Below are 18,778 nucleotides of genomic sequence, written 5' to 3'. Positions count from 1 at the left end.
ATAAAGAGAGTGTGCTTCTGGGTTAAGATGCTGGGGCAAATGGTAGGGGAGAGAGATTATCTTCGTACTCCTGTCCATTTGCTCTTATTCAGAAGCTTCTAATGTATAACTGAACTTGATATCCTCTTGAAATCTAAGCTCATTAGATCTAATAGCCCCTCCTTTGGAGAATAAAGGACAACTGTTTACCTTCTCTTCTATGCTAGCCCCTTACAATATTTCAGTATTCTTGTGACCTCCTATTCTTTAAGATAGACACACTTCTGAAAATGCCATGACTTTTCGAATGAGTGAACAGAGCTAATTTTTGGCCACAACTGAAAAGGAGAGCTTGAGATCAGGAACTGGCACACCCCTTCAGTAATGTTTGTTTGCAGCAGCTTTGGAAACTGGTTGCTTAGCAGCTTTGACGGCTGCTTTTGTTAAACTGTTGCAGGCAATTTGCTGCCAGGGTGAAATGAGATCTTTCCATTTTTCAGGTTGCTTTATCAAATATTTGGCTTTGTTTTCCAACCCCATAGTGAGACATCATTTGGAAATGAAGTTTAAAATCTAATGTCTATCTCATTTTGAGAAGGTTGAATTGTAGAATAGCTACACATAAAGTAAGGCCAGGCCTACCCTGCTTTTTAACTCTGGATACTCCTTATCATGTACTGGAGGTTTAAATTGTCTGTCCTTCACCACCCAAAGGATACCATATGCATATACGAATTATCATTTTGCATACCAAACTCTACGAGGTATTCTTGAAAATGATGTTTGCTGTTATAATAACTGTGTTAGCCTCTACATTAAGAAAATCACTAATAAATATGTGTCCTAACAACCAGGAAACACACTGAGACATGGAACTGGTCTCTAATATTTATTGCTAGTACTTAACAGGAATCCTAACAAACTGAAGAAGCGTGGGAAAACCCAGACATATAACCCCCAAGGGTTAAGGCGGTCCCGATCTGTGTCTCTTTGAATGGCTGAACAGTTCCTCAGTGCTACGCATGCGCTTGACAGTCTGGATGGGAGCCCCCTGCTCGCCATCCTTACTCATGACAATATGTCACTAATTACAAAAACATTAAACTGAGGGGCTATATTTACACAGCAAATTTATCCTTGGTTAATTTCATCATGGTTTACTCAACCCACATGATACGCTGAACTAAAGAGGGCTGGGTGAATACAATACTTTGGTTATAAAATGGTTGGCTATGGTTTAATACATCATGCAAATCTAACTTAAAATATAGATTTTGGGAGGACGGTTACTGTTCCTCAGCTTGTACAACCAAAGATTTGATCCAAAGCTTCCTATGTCAGTTTAAGATTCAGTCAAATTTGTTTTCAGTCTATACAGTAGTTCCAACTATGGGAAGAATAGCAAGTATTTTCATTTATTAATGACTGATTTATAAAACTGATCCTTCAGTGCTTTGAATGGGATTGGTTTTAAAATACATTTTAAAGGAATTTTAAGTTACATTTTAAGGGGATTTCAAGAGTCTTGGTAATTAGCTTTGCTTAAAGAAAACTTCATTTGTACCGTATGTAATACTGTTCAGTAGTCATTAAGGGTATATCTAAACTCAAACTTTTAGAAGATAAGAAACTTAATCTGAAACATACATAATATAGTCATATGCTTGAATTCACAAAGCTTGAAAATTACTAGTCTTAGCAGAACTTATTACCCTTATTCTCCACATCATAGCTCCCTTTAGCATTTTTTGACCCAATTCTGTATATAGAAATAGGTCCTACCGATTTACTGCATTTGTACTACATGCAGATGTACTCAACCACACCTTACGGAATTAACTCAACTGCCTGGGCTGGTATAATACTTTTAATCAAAATCTAATCATACAGATTGGGTTCATACAACATATTGAATCACAAAGTAATGACCTGCACATTAAAATACCATATTATGCAAACCCAGTCATTGAACTCAGGGATTTTCCCCTGTGGTAGGATACATAAAATTGCAACTATATCTTGTGAACAGATTTCCCCATGTGGTCTCATCTTCTTCCTAACCCCACAAAGTGGGATCAGCACCTGTTTTGGTCTCAGAATGATGACGCATTGAGATGTTTTATGGTAGATTCATATTTAATGATATATTTTTAGTTTAGAATACATAGAAGAAGAATGTTCAATTCTCTATATGGTTATAACAGAAACTTTGATTCTACAGCAAAAACTGAAAGAGGAGAAAGAGGCCAAGCGAGCTCATCTGGATGGTAGGCATGACTATATACTGTCAATTGTTTCTACTTGTGTGAACCTGGAGAAAAATGAAGTGGAAGATGCTGTCCTTGAAGGAAATCAGGTATGATGGGGGTAATTTCAGTTGTCAGACTCCAACTGAGTGCAAAAACAAGGCATTTTGTGCCTTGTAGACTGCTGATGCACATAGAAAGTGGAAGCAGGATTTTATGATATGTTTGAAAGTAAATTTTTGGAAACAAATGCAGTCTTCTTGAAAATTCACCATAGACCGTAAACATGCATTATTTTTTCATACCATTTCCTTGCTATAGTTCAGTTTCTGTACTGCTGTTTTGTGGCCCTGGATTAACCATTAAGCAAAAGGAGTGTGTGCTTAGGGCACCAAGGGAAGGTGGGGCACTTCCACAGTTTTTTTTCTTCTAGCTATCATGCCTTTAACTCTTTCACTGCCACACTCGACTTTAATTTGCAGCACTTAGTGTATTATCTGTTAAGCAATGGAAGAGTTGAAGGGCACCTTTGTTGGGCTGTATTTAAGGCATCAGTTGGCCTTAATCTGGCCTTGCTATTTTGACATTTCTCATTATCTGGAAGAACTGTAGCACTATGACACACAGAACATTTGTGGATGATCCTAAGTAATGCCTTGCTTCTCAGAGTTCTGCAGTGCTAATCAAGTATTCTGATCGCATCACAGAAGGTAAATGACTTCATCTGAGAAGGAAAGCAACATTGTCTTCATGGGGAGTGTGTGATGAAGGCTTTTCTGGCTTTTCTAGAACAACCCCTGCAACATTTCTAAAAAGTGATAACTTGTCTATTCTCCAGGGGAACTGAAACAAATCTAGAATGCTAGATTAAAGATTAATGAGATTGTTATAAAATTTATAGCATGCTTAAAATCAGAATGCCCTTGAACCACCTCCCTAGAATGGTTTAATATTTTAACTAATCAGATGACCTTTATTACAAGAAAATAAAGCTAACCAGTTAAAATATAATAGTAGAAGCTGGTATTTTGAATTTCCCCGCACACTTGGTATTTACTGAACCATAGCAGCTTGATCTCCATATCTAAGGTTGGAGCATTGATTCATATTTTAAATGCATATTTTTTGTCATGTGAAGTAGACATGAAACAGCCACAGACACAATTGATCATCTTTTGAGGATATATGCAGTGTGAAGAGTCTGACTATTTTACTCTTTCCATAAAATTATTGGTAAATGGTCTGAGTGATATTTAGCACTCAGTTGTATATACTCCTTTTAACATGCTATGTATAAACATTTAACTTTCAGTTGTTTAATGTTTAACAGATCGAGCGTATTGATCAATTCTTCACTGCTGGAGGTTTTCGTCATGTCATGTTTTATTATCAAGACATGGAGGCACCAGAAATAGGTATGCAAAGAAATGCCTGTGGTAATATTTTCTTAGATGGTAAAGATGATGATTTATTGTATTTATAAACTGCTGGATCCTGCAAGGCAGCAGTTTAGAAAAAGTGAAAAATATGATAAATCAAAAGACAAAACATACAATAAAATGGATCACAAAACCATTAAAAACATAAGCAACTCAACACAATGCAATAACCATTGGTGCCCTCCCCCTCCCAAGCATGAGTGACATTAACATTCGAAAGCCTTGCAGAAAAACTCCATCTTAGCAACTTTGTGGAAGAATATCAAGGTTGCTGCTGAATTAAACTCTTGGGGGAAGCTTTCCATGGAGTGGATACCACCACAGAGAAACACCGCCTCCAACGTACTGATCATACCTCACAAAAGTAAGGAATCATAACCTCCTAATACAGGATTATCATACAGGACAAATCAGTTTTATGTGGAGAGGGTGGTCCTGCAGATACCTAGGAGCCAAGCCGTATAGTGTTAAAAAGTTAAAACCAAACACTTTGAATTGTACCCAGAATCCAACTTGCCACAAATGCAGCACTCACAATATAGGTATAACAACTCTCACCTACCACAAAGGCTACTGCATTCTGTAGCAACTGTAGTGTTCAGATGTGGCCCCATATACAGCACATTGTAGTAGTATCCTGGAGTTGATGAAGACATGAATCATCATTGCCAGATCTTCCCACTCTAGAAAGAACTGTAACTGATACACCAACTGAAGCTGGGGTGAAGCCCCTATGGCTGTGTCCTCCACCCTGAATCCAGAAGTACCTGTGGGTCCAGGAGGACATCCACATTGTGGATTTGCTCTTAGGAGGAGTACCACTTTATCCAAATTATAACCAGAACTGTCAAAGAACAAGATGGTCTTTGAATAAACAGCGAGGCCATCTTATTAGGGTTCAACATCAGCTTGTTTTGTCCCACTCAGACCTTCACTATCTCCCAGCATCTGATCAAGGCTTCCATTGCATCTCCAGTTTGGTCCAGGTGGTGACATATAATTAAGTATCATCAATATACTGCTGAACTGACAGATAAGGTTCATGTAAATATTAAAAAGGAGGAGCGAACAGAAGTCATTTCCAACAGTATAGAGTACATTTTTTGTTTTTAGCAGGGGTTAGTGATTAATGGCCTACAGCCCCCTTGAAAAGTTGATACAGATTATCTGTCATATTGCCACCAATTTTTGATGTTGTCTATCAGCCTATTATTTGATCATATCTGCCCCTTTAGACATTTGTCAGTGTTCTGCCCTCTGTTTTTGTTTTGAAGGGAAAGCTAGGAAAGCTCTTGATCTGCAAATTCAAACAACCTGTAAAAAACAAACTGTAGGTGTTGATTCATTTGTGTGTAAATCCATGTTAAAGGGTGTCATGAGTGCCGTTGAGCTAAAGTCATCAGCGCAATGGCACACATGACAATGGCAAGGAAATAGGTGAAGGGGTACAAGATAAGTAGCCATCAACCCACAACGACTAACGGCCAACAAACAATAACTAAACGGATCACGGAGCACACCCAAGCCATCAGCGCCAATACAACGGGGATCGCCCAGCTGAAAGCAATCAGCAGAGGAATGGAAAACCTGATGATGGGCGATCCCGGAAACCCTCACCCACCGGCAGGGCAACGTATTGGACAAAGGGGGGTGACGTGACCGCGAGCGAGGGGGCGCTGACCGGCGTGGGGTATTTAAACCCCGCACCGGCGCGCTCCTGTCACTCTCAGCTTTTTTCTACCAACGCTGTACCTGCCCTGCAAATAAATCAGAGCCTGATCCACGAACCAGTGTCTGAGTGTTATTCAGAGGCAGGCAGCGCATGACATAAAGCTGAGAGTCATAAACTCAGCCTCGCCGAGCCCCACCGGACGACAACGAGCCGCGGGAGGAGTAGACGGCGAGAAGACCAGCAAGATGAGGCCGGAGCGGCGCGGGCAAGGAGGGCGAGCCGCGCGGCAAGAGACAGAGGAGGACCGACCAAAGCCAGAGGCACCGCGGACACCCGGAGCCATGGACGCCCACCCCACCCGACCCGAGCCTCAGCTCCAACCCCAAGGGGAGATGGCGACGGAGGCAACCCGACCGCGGGAGGGAGCAGCACGACTTCCGAAACCAGCGGAGGACCCCGCGCCCCACATCGCACCCCAGCAACGGGCGTGGAGCGACAGCCCAAAGGCGGTCAACACGGAGGAGGACGACGGAGACACCCAGCAGATGGCGGAGGAAGCGGACCCGCGGCAGAGGGACGATGAACCCCGCCGGCAACCCACCCCCGAGGACGCGCCAACGGAACCGGCCCCAGCGGCGGCGCGGGCTGTGGACGAGGAGGCACGAGCTGAACTTGCGGCCATGCGGGCTCAACTGACGGAACTCCGGACCATGCTCCAGTCGCTTATGCCCCCCGCGCCACCCAACGACGTCCCCGCACAGGCCCACACCCCGAGCGAAGCACCGAACCCACACGGGCCAGCGGAGGGTCAGCAGACGGCACAGGCGGCCGACACCACACCCCGGGAAGCGAGAGGCGGGGCCGCACAAAATGCCCGGGCCCCAAAGGACTTCCCCATCTTCTTCGATGGGACCCCCACAAAACTCTCGTTTTTCGTGACGAACGCTAGGGAGTTCATGGGGAGGCACGGACACTCCTATGACTCCGAGGCCGACAAGATCGCCGCCGTGGCGATCAAACTCCAAGACAGGGCGGCGGACTGGTACGTCCAACTGTACGAGTCCAGCTCCCCCGCCCTCGCCACCTTCCCTGCTTTCATCAATGAGATGAAAAACTACTTCGAAGACCCCCTAGCCAAAGTAAGGGCGAAAAGCGCACTCCAAAGACTTAAACAGGGCACACGCACGGTCCCTGACTACGCCCTGGAGTTCAAAGCCCTCGCGGGGAAGGTCAGCGACTGGTCCGAGACCACCCTGCTGGAAATGTTCAAAAGGGGGCTCAACCGCGACGTCCTCCAATGGGCCCTCTACCGCGACGACCCAGAAACGCTACACGGGTGGATCCACCTCGCGGGGAAAGCCGAACACGCGCACCGCACCTTCCTCATGACAACCACGGAAGACACAAACTATGCCGGGAAAAAGGTACCCGCACCACACGGGGGGATGGCCGGCCCCATATACCCAAAAAAGAAGTTCAACCGGGAGCCCTGCGGGAGGTGTGGCAAATTAGGGCACAAGACGGTGGATTGCTTCGCCAACCGACCGCCGACCAGCGCGCCCAAACCCACCCCGAAAATTAGCCCCAAACCACCCAACCTGGGGCCGCCCCCTCACCGCCGAATGACCGTGGCCACAGCGACACCAGAGGAGGGCTGGGACGCTTACTGGGGGGAAGAGGACAACGCAGACCCTGACCAGCCGGCGGGAAATGCTCCCCGCTTGCCCTGAAACGCGTGGCGAGGCAGGCGGTGGGACAGCAGCGCGGACCACCTCAACGAAACGACGAAAGCCCCGTAATAATGGCAGCAATTAAACTCTCTGCCGGCAACGGAGCCACCACGGCCGCGGCACTAGTGGACTCTGGGTGTTCAAAAAACCTCATCCACCCCGACCTAGTCGCCAAACTCGACCTCCGCTGCTTCCCCCTCCCCACGCCGCTGGCATTCCACCAGCTGGACGGCTCTACAGCGGGAGGGAAACCAGCCACGCTACAAACCGAGCCGGTCACCCTGCAAATGGGCACTCACACCGAGCGCACATCGTTCGTAGTCACGCACATCGGACGGCCCATTGCAGTCCTGGGGATGCCATGGCTCGCGACAAACAACCCGCGGATCAACTGGGAGACCCGCACCTTCACATTCGGCGACGGCGAGTATCGAGCACCAGTTCTAGCGGGCAGAACCAACCCCACGGTAGGACGAGCGGAGGCGACCACACAAGACAACGCCGCTACCACAGCAGACCTACCAGAACAATACGCCGACTTCTCCGAGGTCTTCGGAGAGGCAGAAGCTGACCAACTACCCCCCCACCGCAAGACGGATTGCCGGATCGACCTACTGCCCGACGTCCCCTTACCTAGACCAAAGATCTATTCGATGACCCCGAAGGAGATGGCAACCCTCCGGGAGTTCATCGATAAAAACCTAGACAGGGGATTCATAGAGCCAGCATGCTCACTGGTCGGAGCCCCCGTCTTATTCCGGGAGAAGAAAGACGGGACCCTACGGCTCTGCACCGACTACCGGGGCCTAAACGCGGCTTCCCTGTCCAACAAATACCCCTTACCCCTGGTGAAGGACATGCTCGCCCACCTGTCCACGGGCAAAGTCTTTTCCAAACTGGACCTTCGCGAGGCGTACTATCGCATCCGAATCAGGGAGGGGGACGAATGGAAGACGGCGTTCAACTGCCCCCTAGGCGCCTTCCAGTACAAAGTACTGCCCTTCGGACTCGCGGGGGCCCCTGGGGTGTTCATGCAGCTCATCAATGAGGTACTGCATGAACATCTGTTCAAAGGGGTCCTGGTCTACATCGACGACGTCCTTATTTACACAAAAACGCACGAGGAACATGTGACCCTAGTCAGGCAAGTCCTCGACAAGCTCAGAAGGGCGCAGCTCTATGCCAAGCCTACAAAGTGCGAGTTTCACAAAGAGCGCCTAGACTATCTGGGGTACCGAATCTCCGGGGACGGCATCGAAATGGACCCCGCAAAAGTCGAAGCGGTGCTAAACTGGGAGCGGCCCCGCAACAGACGCCAACTACAGAGCTTCCTCGGATTCGCGAATTTTTACAGGTCATTCGCCCGGGGGTTCGCTGAGATAGCCCTCCCCTTAACGGACCTCCTCAAAACCAAAGGGGTGGGGGACACCCGACGCGCCAAGAACCCAGGCACAGTGCTGAATTGGACTCCCGCGTGCCAGACCGCATTCAACAAGCTGAAAGCGCTGTTCACTACGGAGCCAATCCTCGCGCACCCGGACCCAGAACGGCCGTTCGTGGTCCAAGCCGACGCCTCAGACTTCTCCCTGGGAGCCATCCTGCTACAGAAAGACCCCACGGGACTCCTGAAACCATGCGCCTACCTGTCAAGGAAGTTCTCCGAGACAGAGAGGCGATGGCACGTCTGGGAGAAAGAAGCCTTCGCGGTGAAATCGGCACTAGAGACATGGCGACACCTACTCGAGGGAGCCACCCAACCATTCGAGGTCTGGACTGACCACCGGAACCTCGAGGCCCTACGAACGCCTAGACGCCTTAGCCCAAAACAGGTCCGATGGGCCCAATTCTTCAGCCGCTTTAATTTCCAGCTGAAGTTCATGCCGGGCAAAAAGAACTTCCTGGCCGACGCCCTCTCCCGACTGCCCCAAGACGAAGAGCCCGCCCCAGACACCATTGGGACGGTCCTATCCGCCTCGCAACTGGGGATGACCGTGACCACCCGAAGCGGCGCGCGGAGGCAGCTCGACTCTACGGCGCAGCCGACGGCGGGACAACCGGCGACTGGAAGAAGCCAACCGCAACTACCAGGGGGAATGCGCACGGACCTCGCCGCCGCCCTCAAAACCGACCCCTGGTTCCTGGCAAACCCCGACAAGGTAACGATGGCACAAGACCTGGCATGGGGGGAAGGCAGAATCTACGTCCCGGACTCGCAACGCCAGGCGATCTTGCATAGGTCACACGACGCCAAGCAAGCGGGACACTTTGGGTTCCTCAAGACCCTACACTTAACACGGCGTCAATTCTGGTGGCCCGCGCTCAGGCGAGACGTAAAAACCTACGTGGCGTCCTGCCCAACGTGCGCTAGGGCCAAACGGGCACCAGGCAAACCCGCGGGGCTATTGCAACGGGTGGCAGAACCCTCCCGCCCATGGGAGGAAATCTCTATGGATTTTATAGTGGACCTCCCACCCAGCCAGAAGAAAACGGCCATTTGGGTGGTGAAGGACTACTTCTCAAAGCAGGCCCACTTCATCCCCTGCACGTCGGTCCCATCCTCACAACAGCTAGCCAAACTCTTCCTCATCCACGTGTACAGGCTACACGGATGTCCCGCACGTGTGGTGACTGACAGGGGCACACAGTTCACCTCCAAATTCTGGCGGGCCTTCCTGAAGCTGACGGGGACCCAACAGGCCCTATCTACGGCTTGGCACCCCCAGACGGACGGAGCCACAGAGGTTCTTAATGCCACCTTAGAGCAATTCATACGATCATATACTAACTACCACCAAGACGACTGGGCTGAACTGCTCCTGTTCGCCGAAGTCGCATACAACAACGCCGTCCACACGAGCACGGGGAAAACTCCGTTCGAAGTAGTCTCGGGGCGCGACTTCGTCCCCATACCGGAGCTACCTCAACCCCCGGAACCCCAGGTGGACGCTAGCGACTGGGGACGAAAGATCGCGGAAGCATGGCCAGTAATCACGGCGGCGCTGAAGGATGCACAGGCAGCCTACAAAGAGCAGGCCGACAAGCACCGGCGCCAACAACCGACGTTCCAGGCGGGGGATATGGCCTATCTATCCACCAAGTTCCTAAAGTCAACCCAACCCTCGAAAAAACTGGGGCCTAAGTACATCGGGCCGTTCCGAGTCACGCAAATAGTGAACCCGGTAGCAATACGCTTGGACCTGCCACACAACCTCCGGAGACTCCACCCGGTGTTCCACACCAGCCTCCTGAAACCGGCAACCACCTCCCGATGGCACCCAAGCACGCCACAGCCCGCACCGGTGATGATCGACGGGCAACACCACTTCGAGATAAGGGACATTCTCGACTCCCGCAAGCAACGAGGAACTCTACACTATCTGGTCAGGTGGAAACATTTCCCCCACCCGGAATGGGTGGCGGCGCACAACGTTAACGCGCCTGACCTGACCAGAGCATTTCACCGGGCATACCCCGACAAACCACAACCAAGGTCAGCAAACCAAACCCCCCCCCCCGCAGGCCCCCCCCGCCTCCCATGCCCCAAGGGAAAGGGCCCCCCCAAGCCCGCGACTTGGGTGGACCTCCCCCCCCCGGGACTCACTCCCCCCGCCCCGGGCCCACGGGGTGGTGACAAACGTTTGCCAGCACCCTCCCCCCGCCCCCCCGGCCGCGGGGGAGTGGCAAGCAAGTCAACAGGGCAACCTGGGGGCAACGCCCAGGAGACACAACAAAGGCGACGCACTTTAAATAAGAAAAAAGAAGGGCCCTACCTGGAGCTGAGAAGCACCCGACCAGCCACGCCTCTCTCCTCGCCGAACTGAGCCAAACAAACAGGGTGTGGCTGGAGCATGCGCACGCCAGGTCAGGACCCGAGCATGCGCACCATGGACACACCCTGGGAAGGCACGTGGTAGAGGGAGGAGCAAAGGGAGGAGCGACAACTACTCCGGCGGGAACTTTGAAAAAAAAAAAAAAAAAAAACCCAGAAAACCGGGGGGGAACACTATTCGGAAAGGGGGCAGTATGTCATGAGTGCCGTTGAGCTAAAGTCATCAGCGCAATGGCACACATGACAATGGCAAGGAAATAGGTGAAGGGGTACAAGATAAGTAGCCATCAACCCACAACGACTAACGGCCAACAAACAATAACTAAACGGATCACGGAGCACATCCAAGCCATCAGCGCCAATACAACGGGGATCGCCCAGCTGAAAGCAATCAGCAGAGGAATGGAAAACCTGATGATGGGCGATCCCGGAAACCCTCACCCACCGGCAGGGCAACGTATTGGACAAAGGGGGGTGACGTGACCGCGAGCGAGGGGGCGCTGACCGGCGTGGGGTATTTAAACCCCGCACCGGCGCGCTCCTGTCACTCTCAGCTTTTTTCTACCAACGCTGTACCTGCCCTGCAAATAAATCAGAGCCTGATCCACGAACCAGTGTCTGAGTGTTATTCAGAGGCAGGCAGCGCATGACAAAGGGTTGCCATTGGCATCACCAAAATTACTCTTAGCTTAAATCCCCAACTGAACTCTACTTAAGTTACTTAACTTTGTCCTTAAAAAAACAACTGGCAGACTTCCCAGAATAAAATATGTTGTCTGCCCACACTAAGCAGATAATTTTCTCTTTCCTCTTTCTGTTTTCACTTATAAGCAAAAAATCACAGAGCTTCTACCTGAGCACTTTCTGGCTCACCTCTATGGATTCAATCACCTTTGGTTCATAGATGCACTAAGCTGCTTTCAACAGGGAAAGATACAGATCTGTGAGCTTCATGGCTGTTTGTGGGAGCTCAAATAGGAGAAGTGGATAATAGTTATAGCAATTCTGAGTTACTTATAAATATGTAGAATCCGAGCACAGTAGTAACATGCTAATATTACATTGAAGCAGATAGCTGAGCCTCTTGTAGAGGAGTATGGAGATGGCCTCAAAGAAGGCATTCAACAGTCATTAGGCAGGCACCAGCTTAACCCTGAAGGGGAGGAAGGAGTGAAGAAGAAAGATTGCCCTGCCTTGATTTTTTTGATATAAAAGTGGGGAGAGAGGGAGAATCTTTGCCAGACTTTCAAGATTCTGTTATTGTGCCCTGCAACAATAAAGTAGAGTTTCCGAGCTCCTATTTCCTGACCTGGCTACCTCAAATGACTGCACCCCTAGGGTGGAAAACCGGAGATTTCAAACCTCCTCTCCCAGAAGCAATCTGGATCTTCACACATTGGTTCAATCTCCTGCTTTGGGATAGTGGTTTTTTACAAATTCCTGGCTCAGTGTTTTGCCTGTGTCTACATAAACAGAAGACTCCTGTTTACAGCTGTTCTTCTGCTTTAATTACCTGGACCTGTCCTAGTTTCTTGGGATACTTCAGCCATTTAACTGAGGCTGTGTGGGAGACGGAAACCCTGTTCTTTACCCGGATTCTTGGGATAGTCCTCTCCCAAGTTCTACCCTTTATTTTAAAATGACCAAATCTTTTGTTTCTCCAACAGAGGGATGGGCTTGGGTATTTGACTCTGGATGTGACCCAGCTCAGCTCTCTCTTTCGGGATGTGGATTGACAGTCTGGCATGAGGGGCTGTCAAGCAAACTACATTCATAGCACAGATCCTAAATGATTCAGTACAGTGTTACATGTCCTTTTCCAGAACTATGTGTTCTGCTGTTTACTGACTTCCTTAGCAGTGGTGAAAGCCTGTAAACAGACTCTACTGCTTTAATGAGTTACAGATGGTGCTGCATTCACACTCCTGTTCATTCCTAGGCACCTTTGCTGAATCAAAGCCAAAGCACTGTTCAGCCCTAATATATCTGCATTTAGGTGTGAAGCAATCCTTGGCTAATCTGCCATAGTGTCAGAAAATGTGATGACAGATTCCTATGTTCTTATTTATTGGGAGGTACTGACTTTTTTCTCCTTTACAGGACATGAAAATTCAACAGGAGCTAGCCCTCCTTCTGCTAAAAGCAAAAAGACCAAATTATTTGTGACAGAAGGAGATGATGTTGCTTTAACTGGTATATGTGTGTTCTTCATTAGAACTAATCCTTCTAAAGCAATTAATGCAGAGAATATCCATCGTGTAAGTATTCCCTATATGTATTTTCTATCACTTGATTATGAGAAATTTGAGCATTGTGATCATCCATTTTTTTTGTTGATCATACAAATGGGATTTAGCAAAGAATTACTGTATATCTAAGTCAGCCTTTCCCATATATATTTCTTTTGGACTACTGTACATTGGTCATGCTGGCTTGAAATAAGAGCTGTAAGATCAAAAGTTCTGGAGAGCGCACCAAACTGGAGAAAGCTGAGCTAACAATTATCAATGTTATTTCCTCTTTCATGAATCAGGAAGTAGTTTTCAATATGATGGACACAACAAATGGTGGTTTGCTAAACAGTGTTCAGCATTTGCTATCTGATATCTTCATTCCTGCTTTGAACACTATGAACTATGGTTGGGGAGAGATGAATAGTTCCCAGAAAGGGGCTAACATCAAGCAGGACTTCATTGCATCTCTGGAGGGATTTGTTAGTGTCCTTTCGGGAGCTCAGCAGAGCCTGATGGAGAAGGTAAGCTTGCATTTATCTTTTAGCTATCTCTGCCAGGAAGAAAAGGAGCTAAAGAACAATAAGAAAAGATACACTGTATCAATAATACTAAATTACCACTGATACAATAGTAAAAACATAGAAGAACTTGCACTAAAGTGGCTTTTTAATTTAGAAGAGTGTTTTAGCAGTTTTGTAAATATTTCTGTTGACATTTTCTTCTCTACATATCTTTTAAAAGTGCAGGAATTCTGTACTGTTCTTCATCTAGTTACCTTAGTTGGGAAAAAAGAAAGGTATGGCAACTGTAAAAGGGATGATCGTATTATAGCAATTAGCATATCTAGTTGAACTATAACTTAAAATGGATTAGAGGCAATTATATACATAGATACCTGGGGGAAATCTTATTGAACTACATTGGGTTTCCTTTAAAATACATAAACAGATACAAGATTGATGTAAGGTAAGTATAAATTAAACATTTAAATTATTGGTTCTGAATTGTCAATCAACTAATCATTAATTCTTTTAGGATATTTGAAAATCAGTTTTATCAGAAAACAGGCAACTCATTGTAAAACCATTCTTATGTAATCATTGTGAATCTCATTGGTTAAATATTGGAAAAATATATTGACCTCAAGAGTACAAGAATGGAGAAAGAGTAAGGCTGATCACGTCAATAAGAATATTCACTTACATATCATGTTTTTAAGGACAGCACAGTTCAGTGTCCTGGCTCTTTTTAGGGGAAAACAAGGGTGTCATTCTATATATTTGGGAACAGAACTAAATCAAATGAAAATACATCAATGAATAATAAAGTTTCTATTCACATGTGCTTTATACACTATCTGTAATCCATTTTAAGGTTAATTTTGACAAATGTGTTTGGGAAAGGGAAGGATCAGGTATATCTTTCCAACACTATCCTTGCTATCCAGAGTTGTTGAGAGTTGGGTGGCATACAAGTTTAATAAATTTAATAATTAACACATTATTATTGTTACCTGATATATTTAAAATAATTGTTTTCTAAGAATTATGGTAGCAAGAATTACTAGAGGTGCCCAATAAGTGCAAGAAGTACTAACTCCAAACTGTATACCATTAAAATTAAAATTAAAATTGAACCATTTTAGATGGCAACAAGGGCTTGCGTGGTTTAAATATCTTTCCGTGCAAAGCAAAAATTGTTCTACCAAAAAAAAAAAAGAGTATGACAGGGTATGGATAAAGGTTAAATCCTTCTTCCTAAAGCCTCTTCTTTGTTGTTAAGTGGAGGATCTTTTATATTGAAGCATTCAACTGTAAATCCTACCTGCAGGCAGAAGTGATATAGCCTAGGGACAAAGTAGAAAGAATTATGACAAATGTCTGATTTGTTTGTGGCAGATTAATTTTTAATATAAATAGAATATGGATGAGGAGACTCTTTGAACTTCTGTCAGAAGAAGCTCAGTCTAGCAGAGGGCCCATTTGGAAGGCCCAAGGACAATAATATTCCAATGTTTTCAGATGGAACTAATATGCAGTTCATCAGGTGCAGTGCAGAACAAAATAGCATGGAATACTACTGTATGTAGCTGGCCATTGGTCTTGCATACCACACCCTGGGCTTAACCTGGAATTACATAGTCATAACTTCTTGGGCAGAGGTATTGAAATATACTTTATAGAATAATTACCTAATGCACAATTTAGGTGGTTCTGAAGAAGTGTGAAACCTATGATCTCAAAATGCTAAAAGGACCAGCAGATTTTCTGGTGGCAGCAAATAGCATGGAGACTGTGGAACGAATAGAAGCCTGCGTGAAAGTGTGGATTAAGCAAATTGAACAGGTACCGTTTGGATGAGTACTCCATTGCATATGGAGTCATAGAAATGTGCAACTACTTAGAGTCACTTTTCACAGAGAAAGGGGGGAAAAGAGGTTGTCCAATGCTTCATTTTCACATGCAAGATCCTTATTCAGTACCATCTCTGGAGCTCTTGTTAACTATGATCATCCTTCTTTTTCCCTCTGTAGCTGAAAAACACTCGTGGTGCTGATTTGCAACAGAGAATGAGCACTGCAAAACAGATTAGACCCCAGTTTGACTCTGAATCAATTACTGTACTCTCCAATCTCCAACCAGTTTTAGAGCAGCAGGAGAAGCAGCAACCACAATCACTATCCATCTAAAACCACATTTAAACAATGTAGAAGAGCTGCCAGATCTAGGCTGCGAAGATCTAGATAGTAGGAAAGAATTACTGTTTTCTAAATTTCTTTGCTGCCATCTACAGGTGGCCCAGAGTTTTGCAGCCAGATTAGGTAGCCCTGAAAAGTGAAAGGTCCCCTGTGCAAGCACTGAGTCATGTCTGACCCTTTGGGGGGATGCAGCTTTTGCAATGTTTTCTTGGCAGACTATAGTGGGGTGGTTTGCCATTGCCTTCCCCAGTTGTCCCCTTCCCCAGCGAGCTGGGTGCTTATTTTACTGACCTGGGAAGGATGGAAGGCTGAGTCGACCTGAGCTGGCTACCCGAGAATCCAGCTTCCGCTGGGATTGAACTCTAGGTAGCCCTAAAGAATATATAAAGTCTGTATTTCATTATGTTCAGCTCAGTTTTTGTTTCAGGGGTCAGTGAAAAACGTGTTTTTAGCTCATGGCCTTATTAATTATGCTAACTCTTCAATGCTGTAATCATCCTTTTTAGGTCTAGGTAAATGAGACTATGAGAGTTGATACTGCAGTATTGCCAAAAGTGGAGCAAATTGCAAGCAGATATACTAATAGTTCCATATTATGCTTTGAATAATGCAGGCAACTGTTGCGCTCATGCCACTGGTTTGTTAGGACAGCTTTTCCAATTACAGTGTAGTGACTTTGATCAATCAGCTGGCTCCAGATCAGACAACGGAGTGGTATATCAATGTCCCCCCCTCTTGAATTTGTCTGAGTCCCCAGCTTCAGGAGAATCATGCTTTCAGGAAGTAAAGGAGTGCCCTGGCCTAGGTCAGCCCAAAAGCACTGGTGAACAGCTACCAATAGGGTTTCCTTCCCCTACTTCCATCAACTTTTGGAGGCTATGCTGACCAACAGCTTTTGAGAATCAGGACTCCTTTCCTCTTCCTCCAGCCTTCTTGCTTTATTTATTATCTCTTTACGTACAAGCTGGCTTCTCAGCAGCCTTTCTCCATTGCCACCATCCAGCTGTTATACACAGTCTGGCTTTTCAGACCATCTTTTCCTATCTATCTATCTACAGATGTAATTGTTTACACAATTATCTTTGAGCTGCCATTGTAGCATTTGACCCTTCTGGTATTGTGCAGTAAACAAAGTAGGGTGTCAAGTACAGTGGTCTATGATTATCCTGGGTGGTGACTGGATGAATTCACACATTGTCCTGAATAATAATGTAGTTTATTCAGTAAACACAATTAGCTGAGTTTGCATATTAAAACTATGATTTTCAAACTCCAGTGCACTACAGAAAGCCAAATCACATTACGATGTAGTGTGATGTGTGAATCAGGTCACTATGAAACATCCTGTCATTAGCATCATAGTAGTTACTGTATGTTCTTGATTAAACTGACTTGAATGTAAAGTTGACGGTAAACTTTGGTTAAACATAAAATCTATGTTCATACTCATATATTTAGACCTGCTAACAGTCACCTAATGGAGCAAGCCAAACGATGTACGATTTTTTAATTGCTGTAGCAAAATAGTAAAATGGAAATCCATCAGAATAATTTTTTTTGAAACTGGCAATTGTTTTCCTGTTTCTTATTAGTTTGCTTAACATTAAGAATGGATCAATTAGTCTCAAGGATAGGGAGTTGGGTAAAGAAAGAAGAGAGAGAGGAGAAAAAAAGAGAAAAAGCTGTCAACTCACATAATACCATGTTCTTTGAATATTGAAAAAAGCTTCCATATTGGACAAATCACCACTTTTGGTTTAAATTTTAGGTCATTGCTGAAAATAGCCAGCTACGGAAAGAGGCGGATGACCTTGGTCCACGAGCTGAGCTGGATCACTGGAAGAAGAGGCTATCAAAATTTAACTACCTACTGGACCAGCTCAAGACTTCAGATGTAAAAGCTGTACTTGGTGTGCTTACAGTTGCTAAATCAAAACTTTTGAAGGTGTGTCAGTTGGTTTATTCAAGAACGATTTATATTCTACCTAAAACTAATATTTTTATAGTAATACACATATGTTTAAAATCATTCAGCCCAATGAGCTGGGAAGGCAACTTACTCTGAAACCTATCACATTTCAGAATTAAAATACAAAATATGTATTTTAAAAATGGGCATCAGAAATCATGCTTGTAAAAAGACAGACCTGGATTTGTCTTCCAAATATGCAGGAGAAAGCTATAGCTCAATGTAATAAAATATAATACTATTTTGAATTCACTAAACAAATCCTACATGAAAAAGACCTTTGCCAGTTACATTGGCTGTGGAAAACAATCTCCTGGTATAACTCCTGTGAGTCTTAACCAACATGATCTATGATTTCAGTGCTTAAAGTTGCAGTCCACATCTTCTAGAAGTTGTCAAGCCTTGTCTGCAGTAATATTTTATTGCTGTCACTGAACTGGTATTCTAATTCTTGTGACATTTAAGAAACGTGCTAACTTATAACAAACCAGGGCAAAATCTTTTCTAAAATACCAGAGTCATTGTGTGCGAGATGGGCGGCAGAGAAATTAAATAAGTAAATAGCATTTGTTTCATTTTCATTTTCCAAGAGTTGGCGAGAACTGGATACTCGGATTACTGATGCAACAAATGAAGCCAAAGACAATGTGAAATATCTGTATACCCTTGAAAAATTCTGTGAGCCTCTGTATAACTGTGATCCTGTAAGTTAAAAATGTCTGCTCATTGGATTGCCACCCTTGTAGATAGCAGAGAAATGCCCAGATCACAAGTTAATGATTGTGAGTGCAACTTAAAAAAAGATACAGTTCTGAAACTGCATAAGGAGTTTATTGAGTTATAACTTAACAATACATCCTCCATTATATTGGGTAATATAGGGGTAATATAGATTTCAACAGTCTCAGTATTGCACAAAATCTTGGTAACTTTAAAAATTACTTTATCTGGGCAAGGACTGCAAGTACTATTTGGGATGATG

At 45.6% G+C, this 18,778-nt stretch overlaps 1 protein-coding gene across 1 annotated transcript in view; it reads left to right on the top strand.

Annotated features, from left to right (window-relative positions):
* DNAH5 (dynein axonemal heavy chain 5) overlaps positions 1-18,778 on the top strand; it is a 188,125-nt gene that overhangs the window by 649 nt on the left and 168,698 nt on the right. The window contains exons 2-8 of the mRNA XM_063299935.1: positions 2,201-2,335; positions 3,556-3,661; positions 13,014-13,153; positions 13,429-13,650; positions 15,337-15,474; positions 17,596-17,772; positions 18,387-18,500. Coding sequence (XP_063156005.1) covers positions 2,201-2,335; positions 3,556-3,661; positions 13,014-13,153; positions 13,429-13,650; positions 15,337-15,474; positions 17,596-17,772; positions 18,387-18,500 — 1,032 coding nt within the window. The remainder of the gene's footprint in view (positions 1-2,200; positions 2,336-3,555; positions 3,662-13,013; positions 13,154-13,428; positions 13,651-15,336; positions 15,475-17,595; positions 17,773-18,386; positions 18,501-18,778) is intronic.

This window comes from Candoia aspera, chromosome 3, assembly GCF_035149785.1.
Source record: "Candoia aspera isolate rCanAsp1 chromosome 3, rCanAsp1.hap2, whole genome shotgun sequence".
In the NCBI taxonomy this organism is placed as follows: domain Eukaryota; kingdom Metazoa; phylum Chordata; class Lepidosauria; order Squamata; family Boidae; genus Candoia; species Candoia aspera.
This window is presented reverse-complemented; position numbering and strand designations above follow the sequence as displayed.